At 56.1% G+C, this 14,528-nt stretch overlaps 1 protein-coding gene across 7 annotated transcripts; it reads left to right on the top strand.

Annotated features, from left to right (window-relative positions):
• The first annotated feature begins 247 nt into the window (after positions 1-247).
• Positions 248-14,006, top strand: ST6GALNAC6 (ST6 N-acetylgalactosaminide alpha-2,6-sialyltransferase 6). Of its 7 annotated transcripts, none has more exons than XM_027035196.2 (7): positions 251-402; positions 1,566-1,622; positions 3,238-3,328; positions 5,168-5,347; positions 7,778-8,184; positions 10,990-11,097; positions 11,770-14,006. In XM_027035196.2, exons 2-7 carry the CDS (start codon positions 1,597-1,599, stop codon positions 11,957-11,959), a joined length of 1,002 nt encoding a protein of 333 aa, XP_026890997.1. In that variant the 5' UTR covers positions 251-402; positions 1,566-1,596; the 3' UTR covers positions 11,960-14,006. The 7 variants fall into 7 exon arrangements, with proteins under 7 accessions (XP_053060547.1, XP_026890997.1, XP_026891001.1 ...); XM_027035199.2 differs by lacking the exon at positions 1,566-1,622 and adding an exon at positions 1,288-1,528 and having other exon boundaries at positions 272-402; XM_027035198.2 differs by having other exon boundaries at positions 339-355.
• The last annotated feature ends 522 nt before the right edge of the window (positions 14,007-14,528 follow it).

Below are 14,528 nucleotides of genomic sequence, written 5' to 3' on the forward strand. Positions count from 1 at the left end.
CTCCGGGACTCAGTTTCCCCATCCGGGTCGTGGCGGCAGCAAAGCGAGATAGAAGCGGGCCCGACCCACACTGAAGGTTTCCAGAAGGCTGTTGCGGTTTTCATTGCCCCTACCGGCTGCCCAGAGGGGCAAGCGACGCGCCAGCGCGGCCGGGTCCCGGGGTCGCCCGCCCCTCGCCCTTCCCCGCCGGCGCCGCCCGGGGGGCGGAGCCACCCGCGGCCCCTCCAGGCTCCGCCCTCCTCCCCGGCCTGGGCCAGAGCGGCGACGGCGGCGCTAGGACCCGGCGGGCGTGGGCTGCGGCGGGGCCTGGGCGGCCGGAGCAGCGCGGACCCCGGCTCTCGGCTCCCGGCGCCATGTGAGGGGGCTCGGGGGCCGCGGGGGGCCGGGCGCTCCCCGGGGGAGGTGAGCGGGCGCCGCGCAGAGGCGGGCAGCGGGAGGGGGGGCTCTGCCTGCGCCCCGGGGCGGGGGCAGGGAGTCGCCAGGGATGGGGAAGATGCGGGGCCTCGGGGCTCCTCCAGACCCGCTCGCTCTCGGCGGTGGCGCCTGGAGGTACCGGTCCTCGCGCCCTAGGGCTGCCGCGGGGTTCGCGGGGCCCCTGCCACTGACTACCCCATTAGAGCTCGGGGACCTGCCGCCGTCCTGCCTCCCTCCTCGTCCCAGCTGGCGCTAGGGCTCCGGACCCCCCAGAGTGCGGAAATCGGGGGGCTTAGCGCAAGAGGGGGCGCAGAGAGTGAGTCGTCCCCCACTGGTGGACCCACGGGCTCAGCGCCCTCCCCCATCTAGACGTTAGGAGCCCCCTCCCCCTCCTCCCCGGAGCCCTCCTCTCGAGCGGCTTGTGGGGGCTTCTCGACCCTGCAGGAGGACCCCACCTCCCCCAGCCCCCCGGCCGAAAGAGGCAAAGCCCCCAAACAGAGGGCAGGGTGTGGCCCCCACCCTTAGCCCACGACTGAGCCCTCTTCCTGAACGACCAGCCTCGGGGCTGAGGCCACGCTCCTGGCCCGGTGCTCTGGGCTGCCGCCTCTCCAGCCTTAGCAAGTTGCTCCCCAGCAGGCCTGCTCCCTGGTGCTGGGCCAGGTGCTGGGCACACACTTGGTGGCCTCTGGCCCCTTCCAGCTCGAGGAGATCCTGGAAGGAGATCCTGGAAGGCTCAGCCCCGGGCTGCTCCCTGCAAACAAGCTGTAAACAAGGCTCCCCAGCAGACTCTGGGCAGCTGTGCAAGGAGCTTGGCCTCTCTGAACCTCACTCTCCTTATCTGTGAAATGGGAAGTAAGAGCCCTTCCTTTGCAGCGTGGCCAGGAGGATTGGGTGAGTGCGTGATGCATAGTGTGGCTCCCTGCACGCCTTCCTCGATATTAGAGGGAAGTGGCTAAGCCAGGTGTCCAACAAGGGGCAGCATTTAAGCTGAAGGTGAGGCAGGCCTTCAACAATGAATACCCACAAGACTCACAGCTACTGTCAGGCACTGACCCAGCACTTGCAAGCTCCTTGCTTCCCTTGCCGCAGCTGCTTGAATCCTTTCAACAACCCCGTAAGTCACCTACTCTTATTATTCATTCCCATTTCAGAGATGAGGAAACTGAGGCTCAGAGAGGTCACATGGCTTGCCCGAGGCCCCTCAGCCAGTAAGTGGTGGAACCGGGATTCGCACTGGCACCTGAGATGCTGTATGACCAGGACCTTCCCAGAGCAGGAGTGTGACGGGGCTGACCAGGGGGTCGGTGGTCCTGGCTGAGGTCACTGCTCGGGCAAAGGTGGGAAAGTATTGGGTCGGCCTGGGAACTGGAGTGCTCTGGTGTGTCTGGAGCTTGGGGCATCCGAAGGAAAGGGTAGCGAGAGGGGAGGCTGGACCGAGATGGCCTGGACTGCCAGCCAGAGGGTCGGTGCTCATAAGCGCGACCCTGGGATTCTGGACACCCGTCTTGCTCCCCAAAGGGCTGTAAGGCCTAGGACAAGCTGCTTTTCTCTTCTAATGAGCCTCAGTTTCCTGATCTGTGTGGCAGGCACTGTACCCAGTGAGAGTCCCCAGTGCGCCCTGACTGGCCCTCCGGCCTGGGGGAAATCTGAAATCTGAAACCCGGCTTGGGAGGAGGGGGGCTTCCGTGGAGAAGGGGGTGGGGTTGGGCAGTGGGCGGAGTCATGGCCCAACCAATCAGGAGCGGCATGTGGGGGGCGGGGAGCCTCCTTTGGCCTGTGGTGCCGGGCTATTCCTGGTGGCTGTGTAGGAGTAAACAGCGGCCAGGTCAAGGGGTGGGGATAGTGGCGGGGCCGGGAGGCCCCTGGAGGGGAGGACAGAGCTGGGGAGCCCTGGGCCTCCGTTTCTCTTCTGCACACTCTCCCTCCCTTAGTGCCTTTTGGCCTTGAATCTGCTGGAGGTGGCTGGATGCAAGTACTTACTCCCTTTTGACAGGTGGGGAAATTGAGGTCGGAAAGGAGCTAGGGCCTGTGAGGAGGTCCCCTCGCAGCTGCAGCTGCTAAGGGCCGACTGGGGCAGGAAGGAAGGGCTGTTACTTGAGGCTCCCCACCTACCCTCTGAGGGTGCGGCTGTGGTTATAGCGGATTGTCCAGTCTGTGCCCTTAACTCCTAAGGGCTTGTTGTTAATTAACGAAGTCATTCAGCGAACCTCTTGCACCCACCTCCACACCTTTGGAGGCACAGTGGAGAATGTGAGTGAGGATGTGTGCCGGCTACACGCTCGGAGAGCTCTCAGCCTAGCCGTGAGGGGACACACAGAGGAAGTTCCTGGTCTACCCTAGGCTTGGACGCTGAGAGGGCATGAGCAGGGTCCAAGAGGGCAGGGTATTCTAGACAGAGGGACAGTTGATGCAACTTCTGGAGGGCTGCCTGTGCAGAGGAGTTTGGGGACCTATAAGGAATAGTGCTTTATTCCAAGCCCACAGGGACCTAAGTCAGAGTAGGAATATACAGTGGGGCTCTTGCTGCGTGGGGGGCAAGCCCCCCAGCTTGGGAGCCAGCTTTAGGCCCTCCAGCTGCCTAGGAGAGCTAATGAGTGGGAAGGTCCCTGCTCAGGAAGCAGAGTGGGAAAGAGAAAGAGAGAGCAAGGAGAGAGGTCAGGCTCTGCAGGGTCAGGTTCCTGCCCTTTCCAGGCCTCAGTGTCTCTCTCTGCAAAATGCATATGACCCTGAGCCTTGAAGTCATGGGTGGGTAGGAGAGCTGGCGGGGTGGGGAGGGTGTAGCCTTTGACCAGCTGTGGCCATAACCCTCTCTGTGGCTTGCAGGTGTGACCCCACATCCCTGCCCCCTGGGCCACCTGCAGGACGCCGGCCCCTGCCCCTCAGCAGACGCCGGAGAGAGATGAGTAGCAGCAAAGTAAGTCCCCCTTCATTTCTCGTCCCCATCTCGGCCTTTTATTTACCCAGTGAAATGGGCTCCTTTGGATCTGTGCCCCAGACCCAGACAACCACCAGTGCCTCTTCCCGGCCAGGAAGTGCCTGATGCCCCGGAGGCCCTGGCTGGAGCTCTGCCGTGGCCACTGATCTCTGTGGCTTTGGGCAAGCTCCTACCTCTCTCTGGGCCCATATCCACCTGTGTCTTCCTAGGTTTGACTGGTCCATCTGTGGTAAAGGAGTGGCCCATGTGATGGACACAGCACTGGGATGTGCTGGACGGAGGGTACTGCTCTGAGCATTGGTCAGAGTCAAAGATGACGGAATGTTGTTTGCCTCACTCTGAGGCTGTCAGAGTGATTGATTCGTTCCTGCTTTCCTGAGCACCTACTATGCGCCTGGCCCTGCACACGCCTTTCCTGGGATCCACTGCAGCGAAGCTTTGGAAGAAAGAGCCTGAGGGTTGGGGGTGGTGTGGTGTGGACGTACCAGTGTGGGTCCAACTGAGAGAGAGAAAGCACACAGTAATTTGAACAGGGAAGGTTTAACATAAAGAATCATTAGCTACAGCCAGGCATTGGAGTCACGAGGGATGGGCATTCTGAGAAATACAGGAATAGCCAGTACAAGGAACAGCCACCACCGGCAGGGCCGAGACCCAGGCCTTGCTGGAGAGGGCACAGCTCTGGCCCACTGGGTGGCAGAGAACTCACTGTGGCGGTCTGCTGGTGGAAGTCGTCACAAAACCACTCCCTGGGCTACGGGGAAGGCTGCTCACAGGAGACGACTCCCAGGAGGCACTCGGAGCTCATACAAAACTGCTCCGGGGAAGCTCATGGTCTCTGGGTGTTGTGTGTGGTTGAGTGGATTACACCCGCTGAGCTCTAGAGAGGCTGTGATCATAGAAGGGGCCAGAGACACTCTGCTCCCAAAGTGCCTGAAGGCACGTACAGGAGGAAGCTGCTGGCCACATGTGCTGTGGAAGCCATGTGCTCTGGGGGAGCAAAGGCACCGGGACCAGGCGTCAAAGCCACCAGAAGCAGGAAGCCAACTCCTTTTCTCCTGCATTGCCTCTCCAGAGTCCTTTCCTGACAAAGCTTCATCTGCGTTTAGCTGCCAAGGACATGCATCTAAGGGCCCAGGTCCATTTGCACAGACAGGCAAAAAGGGTGAACTTGGAGCTGAGAAGCGATACATGAATAACCAGCACAGAGGGGCGGTTAGCGCAAGGAGCCAGGATTTCCAGGCCTTGCCTAACTGTGCCAACCCTGGGCAGATGAATCCCAAGGGACACTTTGGATATCGCTTTCCTGCCCTGGCAGTGACAATGCATCCCACTTTGTCCCATGCATCCCACTTCCTGACCAGATCCGTCCCCTCCAGCTTTCATGAATGATAAACATGACATTGGATTACTGTTTGGGGAAGACCTGGCTCCCCTCCTTTGAATGTCCCACCTGTCTCCAGGCATCCAGCTGGAAGCATCCAGCTACAGCTGGAAGGGTCCTTCTGACATCCACATCCAGTCCGATCCAGCAAGCCTTCTTTGAGAACCTTCCGTGCTTCTGTGGTCTGGGAGCTGGGATACGGTGGCCATCGAGGCCATCTCGGTCCCAGCCCGCGGAGCTCATGGCCTCACTGGGGGGACTGCAGTTTGAACAGTGTGACCGGCGCTGTGATAGGGGGTACTCGGGGGCCAGACGAGGTGGTATCTGAGCTGGTCTGGAACGAAGAGCGGGAGTGAGCCAGGCGTGGTGGGTGGCAAGGATGAGGCAGGGGCCTGCCGGGCGGCTGGGCGCTCACCAGCCTCTCCCCTCTCCAGGAGCAGCGGTCAGCAGTGTTCGTGATCCTCTTTGCCCTCATCACCATCCTCATCCTCTACAGCTCCAACAGTGCCAATGAGGTCTTCCATTATGGCTCCCTGCGAGGCCGCACCCGCAGGCCTGTCAACCTCAAGAAATGGAGCATCAGCGACGGCTACGTCCCAATTCTTGGCAACAAGGTAGCATGACCACCTCGGGTCGCTCCCTGAGACCGGGCTGGCGGCTGGTCTTTCCCATTGCCCGCCGTCACTGTTCCCTCCTCCTCCTCCTCCTCCTCCTCCTCCTCCTCCTCCTCCTCCTCCTCTGTCTGCCTTCTAAAGGAAAGGGGGGACCCCAGGAGTCAAGACCATAGCTTCCAGTGCCTTCAGCCCCTTGTTTGTTTGTTTTTTATTTTTTTCTAAATGTTTATTTATTTCAGTGGGGGGAGGGGCAGAGAGAGAGGGAGACACAGAATCGGAAGCAGGCTCCAGGCTCTGCGCAATCAGCACAGAGCCTGATGCGGGGCTCGAACTCACGAACCACGAGATCGTGACCTGAGCTGAAGTCGGACGTGTAACCGACTGAGACACCCAGGCGCCCCATTCGGCCCCTTGTTTGCTGTGTGATGTTGCACAAGTGACCTGTCTCTCTCTGGGCCTCAGTTGTCTTCAGGGTTCCATTTTTAGTGCTGATATCCTACTGCCTCCTGAGTCAGAATTCCTAAGGAGAGATGTCTCTGGTTTTCACGGATCTCCGTCTCTGCTGGGTAGTCCACACAGGGTTTGAGAGCAGAAGGCTCAAGTATTTGACAACACAAAAACAGTCCTAATAATGGCTGCCCTTTGTCAGTTCCCCGCTGTGTGCCGGGCACTGTGATTAGCAGTAATGAGCATACCAACCCTGTAAGGTCAGCATTGTTATTCGCCTTGAAGAGATGGGGAAACCAAGACTCAGGGAGGCAAAGTAACTTGTCCAAGTCCACACAGCAAGGGAGGGGAGGAGCGAGGGTATTTTTTGCCCCAACCCCTGGGGAGTTGTAGCTGTAGAGAGAAGCCAGAAATCATTCCTGGGGCTTCTGTTTGCCTTGGGTAGCCGTGAAATGCAGGTTGTATTTCTGGGGTTCACCCCATGATCCTCTGAGCCCTAGATGTTTTCTGGGAGGCCAAGTAGATAATCATTGGCCCGGAATATGAACTCCGCCTCCCAGGAGAAGGTGGTCTCCCAATCCCTGCCTGCCTCCTTCCCCTCCCTCAAACCCCACCCTCCCAGGGGTACCTAGGCAGCTCAGTTGGTTAAGTGGCTAACTTGGGCTCTGTCACAGTTCCTGAGTTCGAGCCCCACATCGGGCTCTCTGCTGTCAGTACAGAGCTGGGTTTGGATTTTCTGTCCCCATCTCTCTCTGCCCCTCCCCATCCCCCCCTCTCAAAAATAAACATTAAAAAAAAATTAAAAACAACAACCCCCTCCTAAATCCCTCAGGGTCTTTGCACACGTGGTGTGTGTAGAGCCTGAACCAGGGGCTCTGAATGCACCCTTGCTGGGAAAGGGCCCATTGGCAGGTGTTCAGAGATGGATTAACACCTAACTGAGACCCTAAGAATCCTTGAAAGAGAAACACAAAAAATGGAACCAGGGAGAAAGTGGAACAGCCTGAGTGTAGGTGGCACCAGCCTGACAGGGGAAGCCAGTAGAGCTCGGGAAAGCTGGAAAAGCCATCCGTTGAGGTCCATGGGAGCTGTTGTTAGATCTTGGAGCGAGGGCTCAGAGCCGACTGCCTGGAGGAGGTGGCGCCTGAGCTCACACTTAGAGGGCGAACAGGAATTCCATGGGCAGAAAACAGGCCCCGGAGAACACGTGGTTCCAACTCATTCACCGGTGGGGGAAACAGAGGCCCAGACGGGCTTCCACACTCTTTCCTTTTCGACAGGTGGTGTCTTACGTGTGGATGGTGTGGAGATGTCATGGGTGCCCTGGGGAGGTTGCCCTCTTAGGAGAACTGGACCAAGCCCGGGGCTCTGTGGCCATATCGACCTGGGTTCATAACCCAGTGCTGCACTCCTCTGCTGGGTGACTTTGGGGACATCCCTGCATAACTGTCCTGTCCTCCTGTTCCTTCACTCAGCTCCAGACAAGTGGCCGCCTTTGCCTTCTCAACACATGGTGGCCATTCCCACTTCAGCACCTCTGGTCTTGCTGTTCCCCCGCCTCAATTATTTTCCTATGTGGTTCCTCTTCATCCTCCTGGTCTCGGCTCCGACAGGCCCCCACTGGATGATCTTTCTAGAGGAGCCCCCGCTCCTGTCCCTCCTGATCCCTTGCCTCTGTTGTATTGTCTTCATGGTACGTTTTGCTCACCACCTGGCATCATTTTATCTTTTCCTTGTTCTCTGCCTAACTGTGCCTCTTGAAGGCAGGATGGGGCTCTTTTCCTCATAGCTCTGTCCCTGGTATTTAGCCATTAGCCAGCTTGCTGGAAGTGTTTGTTGAATGCCGAGCCAACAGCCTTCAGCTTCCCTGTTTTTAAAATGGGCAAAATAATTCCTGCCTCCTGGAGGCCTGGATGTACAGAGCCTAGGGCCTGGCACCGAATGGTCGTGATAGTGTTGACTTTCCTTGCTGCCTCCCCCCAGACGCTGCCCTCCCGGTGCCACCAGTGTGTGATTGTCACCAGCTCTAGCCACCTGCTGGGAACCAAGCTGGGCCCTGAGATCGAGCGAGCCGAGTGCACAATCCGCATGAACGACGCGCCCACCACAGGCTACTCAGCCGACGTAGGCAACAAGACCACATTCCGTGTGGTAGCCCATTCCAGTGTATTCCGTGTGCTGCGGAGGCCCCAGGAATTCGTCAACCGGACCCCCGAAACTGCGTTCATCTTTTGGGGCCCCCCAAACAAGATGCAGAAGCCCCAGGGCAGCCTTGTGCGTGTCATCCAGCGGGCAGGCCTGGTGTTCCCCAACATGGAGGCCTATGCCGTCTCTCCCGGCCGCATGCGCCAATTTGACGACCTCTTCCGGGGTGAGACGGGCAAGGACAGGTACCAGCCTCCTGCCTGCCCCCTCCGGCCGGCCCTGTGCTCCCCATCAGCATTCTCTGCCCAGAGGGCCTGTGGTTCCAGGCATGCACTACTCTGAGGGTGTGGTCACTTCCTGCTGCTCTCTGCTCAGGTTTTCCTAGGGGATTTTCATTGTGTCCAGCCCTTGGCATGAGTCACTTCCAACGTGCTCTGCGTGGTCTCGTCTCCCCAGGAAGGCTTCCCAGCCTGCATTGCTCTGAGGGAACAGGGCTCCTAGCATGCTCTGCTCCCCGTAGTCTGCCTCTGGAAGGTATTGACTGTACCCAGCATGTCTTGCTTTAGGCACACGGTTGCTCCCAGCATACTCTATCCTAAGGATATATCTTTCCCAGCATGTCCTTCTCTGGCTAATCTCCCCAGAAAAGCTAGGCCGATGCTATCCAGTAGAAATATAACGCAAGCTGTATGCGTAATTTATATTTTTGTAGTAGCCCAATTAACCCAATACATCCAACATATAGACCCTGTGCTTATTTTGTTTGACTTATCCCTAAATATTTATTTTTATTTTTTTTACATTTATTTATTTTTGAGAGAGAGGGAAAGACAGAGCGTGAGCAGGGGAGGGGCAGAGAGAGAGGGAGACACAGAATCCAAAGCAGGCTCCAGGCTCTGAGCTGTCAGCACAGAGCCCGACGCGGGGCTTGAACTCACGGACCGTGAGATCATGACCTGAGCCGAAGTCAGAAGTTCAGCTGACTGAGCCACCCAGGCGGCCCCTGATTTATCCCTAAATATTTAAAATTTGAGGGTGCTATTGTAAATTGTATTTAAAATTTTGGGGGGTTCCCAACTGTTCATTGCTAGTAGATAGAAATACAATTGGTTTTTGTGGGTTGACCTTGTATCCTGTAATCCTGCTAAATTTCCTTATTGGTTCTGGGAAATTTTTCTAGGTTCTTTGGGATTTTCCATATACGTGATCATGTTGTAAGGACAATTTCCAATATGTATGCATCTTATTTCTTTTTCTTGCCTTATTGCACTGGCCAGGACTGACAATACAAGGTCAAATTGTATTGGAAGTGGTGAGAGTAGACATCTTGCCTTGGTCCCGGTCTTGGTGGGAAAGCATTCAGTCCTTCATCATTGAATATGATGCTGGCTATAGAGTTGTTAGCTGCTCTTTATCAGGTTGAAAAATTTCTCTTTTCTAACTAATTTGCTAAGAGTTTTTATCATTATTGGATATTGAGTTTTATCAAGTGTTTTTATGCATCAATTAATATGATCGTGTGGTATTTCTTAAGACTATTACTATGGTGGATTATACCAATTGATTTTTGAATATTGAATCAGACTTGCATTTCTGGAATAAACTCCACTTGGCTGTGGTGTATTATTCTTTTTTATATACTGCTGAATATGACTTGCTAATATCTTGTTCAGATTTTTGTGTCTGTATTCATGAGAGATCTTGATCTGTAGTTTTGTTTGGTTTTTGTACTGTTTTTGTATGGTTTTGGTAGTATGGGTAATGCTGGCCTCTGAAAATGTATAGAATTGGTGTTATTTCTTCTTTATTTTATTTTATTTTATTAAAAAAATTTTTTTAATGTTTATTTTTGAGAGAGAGAGAGATAGACAGACAGACAGACAACACAAGCAGGGGAAGGGCAGAGAGAGAGGGAGACACAGAATCTGAAGCAGCTCCAGGCTCTGAGCTGTCAGCACAGAGCCTGACGCAGGGCTCGAACCCTCAGACTGCGAGATCATGACCTGAGCCAAAGTCGGACACTGAACCGACTGAGCCACCCAGGCACCCCGGTGTTATTTCTTCTTTAAATATTTCGTAGAATTTGCCAAACTCTCTGGGTCTGGAGAGTTCTTTTTCAGAAGGTTTTGAACAATGAATTCAATTTCTTAATAGCCACAGACACTTAGGTTAATGTGTTTCATCTTGGCCGTGTTTCAGTAGTTTCTGATTTTCAAGGAATTGGTCCATTTCATTGAAGTTGTGAAATTTACGTATGTGCTTGTTTGTGGTTTTCTTATTGTCCTCATGTCTACAGGATCTGCGATGATGTCCTCTGTTTTATTCTTGATACTGGTAGCTTGTATCTTTGCTTTTTCTTGGTCAGTCTTGTGAGAGGTTTATTTTCTTTCCAAACTTTCCAAAGAACCACCTTCAATCAAATATATCCAAACTATTTTCGGTTCAACATATGATCAGTATCAAAAACTACCAGTGACATTTTCTGTGTTCTTTCTCTCATACTAAAAAAATCCCAGGCATATTTTACACCGACAGCACATTTCAACCACACATCGTGTGCCCACATGTGGCTACTGGCTGCCGTAGTGGACAGCGAAGGCTCCAGGTCCTTGGCTACCTCCCATGCCTTGCTGTGAACCCGTGGTCACTCTCAGCATGACCTTCTCTGATTAGTCTCCCTTTAGGCGTTTGCTCCTAGCGTGGGCACAGCTGTTCCTAGCAAGTTCCATCAAGCAAGGCCATGAGTCTAGTGAGCTCATGGTCACTTGCAACCTGCCCTGCTGTGACCAGTCTCCCCGGGAGTCTATTCCCAGCGTGCCCTGTTCCTTCAAAGGCGCTCTCTCCACACCCCTCATCTCTGCCCAGACAAGTCCTCTGCCAGCATGCACGTGTTCCCACAGTGGGGCTGGGCTGCGGGGGGGGGGGGGGGGGGTGGTCACTGAAGTTGGGGGAGGGCCCTGATGGCGGGAGGAGTTCTGGGAAACCCCAGGTGGGTTGACCGTTCCTCCCTGCCTGCCTGACCCCTCATCATGCCCCCTCTCTGCCCGCAGGGAAAAGTCCCATTCGTGGTTGAGCACCGGATGGTTCACCATGGTGATTGCAGTGGAGTTGTGTGACCACGTGCACGTCTATGGCATGGTCCCCCCTGACTACTGCAGGTGAGCCCCCCACCCCAAACAACGCCCAGTCACTAGCTGCAGCTTGGAACCCAGAAACATTGGCTGGGGGTGCCTTTGAAGCCTCTGTCTTAGGATATTCAGACTGCTCTGCAGAGATCTAAGCTCCTTGGGGCTAGCTGCCTCGGGGGCCTCTCCCCAGCTCAACCATAGTCCAGATGTTGTATATTAATAGTCACTATTATTGAGATGACCACATGAAAAGCCCATGTACCAAGCGTGGCTCCATTCATTATCTCGTGTACTCCTCACGGTGACCCACATGGATAGTTGCATTACTCTTTCTGTTTCATGGATGAGAAAAACTGAGGAAGATGTTTTGTGAGTGGCCTAAGGCCCCACAAACAGGAAGCAGTGGGGCCAGGCTCCGGAGCCCATATTTCTTACCACTACCCTACACTGCCTCCCTCTTCAGGAAAGGAAACGTTTGGATCATATTAAAAAAAAAAAAAAAAAAAAAAGTTGGATGGTCATAAAACTAGTCCACCCTACATCCATTTTACAGATGGGAAAACTGAGGCCCAGGGAGGGGCAGGGATTCCAACCCACCCCCCCCCCCGCCGCCGAAATCCTATAGCAAGTCAGGGGCTGGAAAGGGCGAGGGCTGTGCCGGTGCCTGCCCTGCCCTTACAGCCACTCTCTGCTCTGCCCCAGCCAGCGGCCCCGTCTGCAACGCATGCCCTACCACTACTATGAGCCCAAGGGACCGGATGAGTGTGTCACCTACATCCAGAATGAGCACAGCCGCAAGGGCAACCACCACCGCTTCATCACGGAGAAGAGGGTCTTCTCATCCTGGGCCCAGCTGTATGGAATCACTTTCTCCCACCCCTCGTGGACCTAGGCCACCCTGCCTGTGGACCCCTCCTAAGGGACACAGGAGAGGCCTCTCTCCTGCCAGCCACTCAACCAAGGGCCGTCTCCTGGCCAATCAAGGCTGGTCGGAGCGTCTTCTGGCCAATCAGGGCCTTGTCGGGGGTAGTATCCTCTGGCCAGCCAAGGCCCGGGGGTATCTCTTGACCAATCAGGGATTTGAGCTTCTATGTGGTTAATCAGGGGTGTTGGGGGTATTTCTCGTCCAGTCAGGGTCTGAGCATAGTCAATCAGGGTATTTCTGAAGTTATCTGAGGCTAAGGACATGTGCTTTCCCATGAGTCCTTGGTCCAGAGCCCCAGGATGGACCTCCAGTCACTCCCTGTGGCTGGGACGGTGAGGTCCTGTCCTGAGGAGCTGGGAACTTTGTGTTGCTCCCTCACTTCCCAGAGCCGGAAAGAGAAGCTGCATGGGAGTGGGGCTGTCTGGAGGGCAGGCCAGACCATTTGGGGGGTTGTGGGGGATCCTAGAGGTGGGAGCCAGCATCCGGGTCTTGGCTCTGCCCTGAGTGGCTTTGGACAAAACCCTTGCCCCCTCTCTGGTCGCCCTTCTGCCCGTGTCAGGTTCTAACGTGGAGTCTGAGACCCCCTCCCACTTTCCCCATTGACCTCCTTGGGTCTGTCCTCCCTGAGACTGGACCCCTCCAGCCACCACCTTTGGCTGGGGGGCTCAGCTCCCTGGGGGACTGGGGTTCCCTTCCTCACCTCCTTCTGGAAACTTAAGGGTATTTTTGCGCAAACTCCCACAGAGTTTGGGGGGAATCTAACAGGAAAGGGATAAACCTTCAGCTGTTTTCTTAGTCCCTCCACTCAGCTGCCATTAGTTTGGCTCTTAAAGAGCCAGGCTCCCTTTTCTGCCATCCAGCAGTGAGGATTTCTACCTATTGGAGGAGACTTTGGGGCTGAGGAGGGGGGAGTCCCAGCCAAACTGGGGTTTCACATAGCCCCTTTGCAGCTGCTGTAGTTGTCCAAGGGCCTCCCCTCCGCTGGGCCTGGGAGGGCTCTAGGGGGCCAGGAGCTGTGTTGCCTGGGTTCTGTCCCCTCACTCTACATCAGGCACTTTATTGCTGGACCTCAGTGGGGTGGGTTCGCCCCTGCTCTTCCAGAGCCTGGAAGGGAAGACTGGAGGGCTTCCTGGAGGAGGCTGTGGAGTGGGAGGGGTTAGAGGGAGAAGGAAGAGGCCAGCAGCAAGCCTTTGCACATTGGGGTGGGGGCTGGGGACCGGCAACTACCCCAGACTTGGTTTTGTAACGATTTGTACAGAATAAATGCACCTAAGCTCTGGTTCCGTTTCCTGTGTCTCTCAGATCCAGCTTGACTCCCTCTGGCCTGGCTGTGGGCTTCCTCAGGACAGTGCCCACACCCTCCAGCCAGCCTGGAAGTTCATACACAGGATGGCCAGCTCCTTCAACCGGCCAGTGAGTCATGCGTTTTGCAGCTTGGGTGGAGACCTGGCAGCCCCAGAGGTGTGTGGGGTTCCTGGAGCCAAGCCCACCTGGCTTTTCTGGTCCCTCCTCTCCCTTCCTGTGTGACCTCAGGCACATCACTTCCCCTCTCAGAGCCCTGGCTCCCTCATGGGTGCGACAGGTCCAGACACTGCTCTTGAGGTTCTAGGGAGGGGAGGGGCCGTGTGGCAGTTCTGTCCCAGACAGGCCGCTGAGGGTGGTAAGGACTACGAGACAATGACACAGGGCACTCTGAAGAGGTGACGTGCTTCCCTTCCCTTCCCTTTGAGGCCTGAAGGAGGAGGAAGAGACCTGCGGAAGTTTGGGGGAGGTGTTTCTGGCAGGGAGCAGTTGGGGGGGGTGGAGAATGACATCTGTCACAGAGAGCAGCTGGGGGGCACTGGAGAGAGAGAGCACATTGAAAGGGAGAGGACAGACGGGGCTCAGAGGTTGACTCTAGGGCCTGGGGACACTGAGGGCAGGGAGTGGAAATTTCCCGCGGGGCCCAGTGGGAAGAAGGCCGCAGGGCTGCAGCCCTGGGAGGGGCCTGGTGAGTCCTGGACCGCGTGAGGCAGCCGCCGCCTTCTCGGCAAAAGGGTTTGTTGACTCCAGGTTGGCAGGAGGACGGGGGTCGGTGACTCTGGCAGATTACAACCTGTTTAGGCAGATAAGATGCCCTTGGGAGCGGAGGCCTAACAAAGGGTGACTGTGTAAGACAAGGGCGGGCGGCCTGCTGGGACGGGAGAGAGTGCTCCCCGGGCACAGGGCCAGCTGGGATGGTGGGCCCCAGAGCTGGGAGGCGAGAGCTCGCTCACGGACACGCTCCCACAACGGGTAGCCGCGTGCCGTGTGCTGTGTTAGGTGCCATTGGCGAGGGAGGGGATGTCAGGTGGGAAGAACGGCCGGACGACAGCCTGGTGGGGGCGACCCACAGCCTGCCTCAGTAGACAGTGAGTCCACAGAAGGAAGGAGCGGTGGGAGATGAGACTGCCCGGGGCTGGCTGGGAAAAGGCCACGAGTGCCCGTGAGAGGGGGGCAAAGCCACAGTCGTGTGGCAGCAGCAGGATGGGCAGGAGGCTGGGACCGACCAGCTACA

Source organism: Acinonyx jubatus, chromosome D4 (genome assembly GCF_027475565.1).
Source record: "Acinonyx jubatus isolate Ajub_Pintada_27869175 chromosome D4, VMU_Ajub_asm_v1.0, whole genome shotgun sequence".
NCBI lineage: Eukaryota > Metazoa > Chordata > Mammalia > Carnivora > Felidae > Acinonyx > Acinonyx jubatus.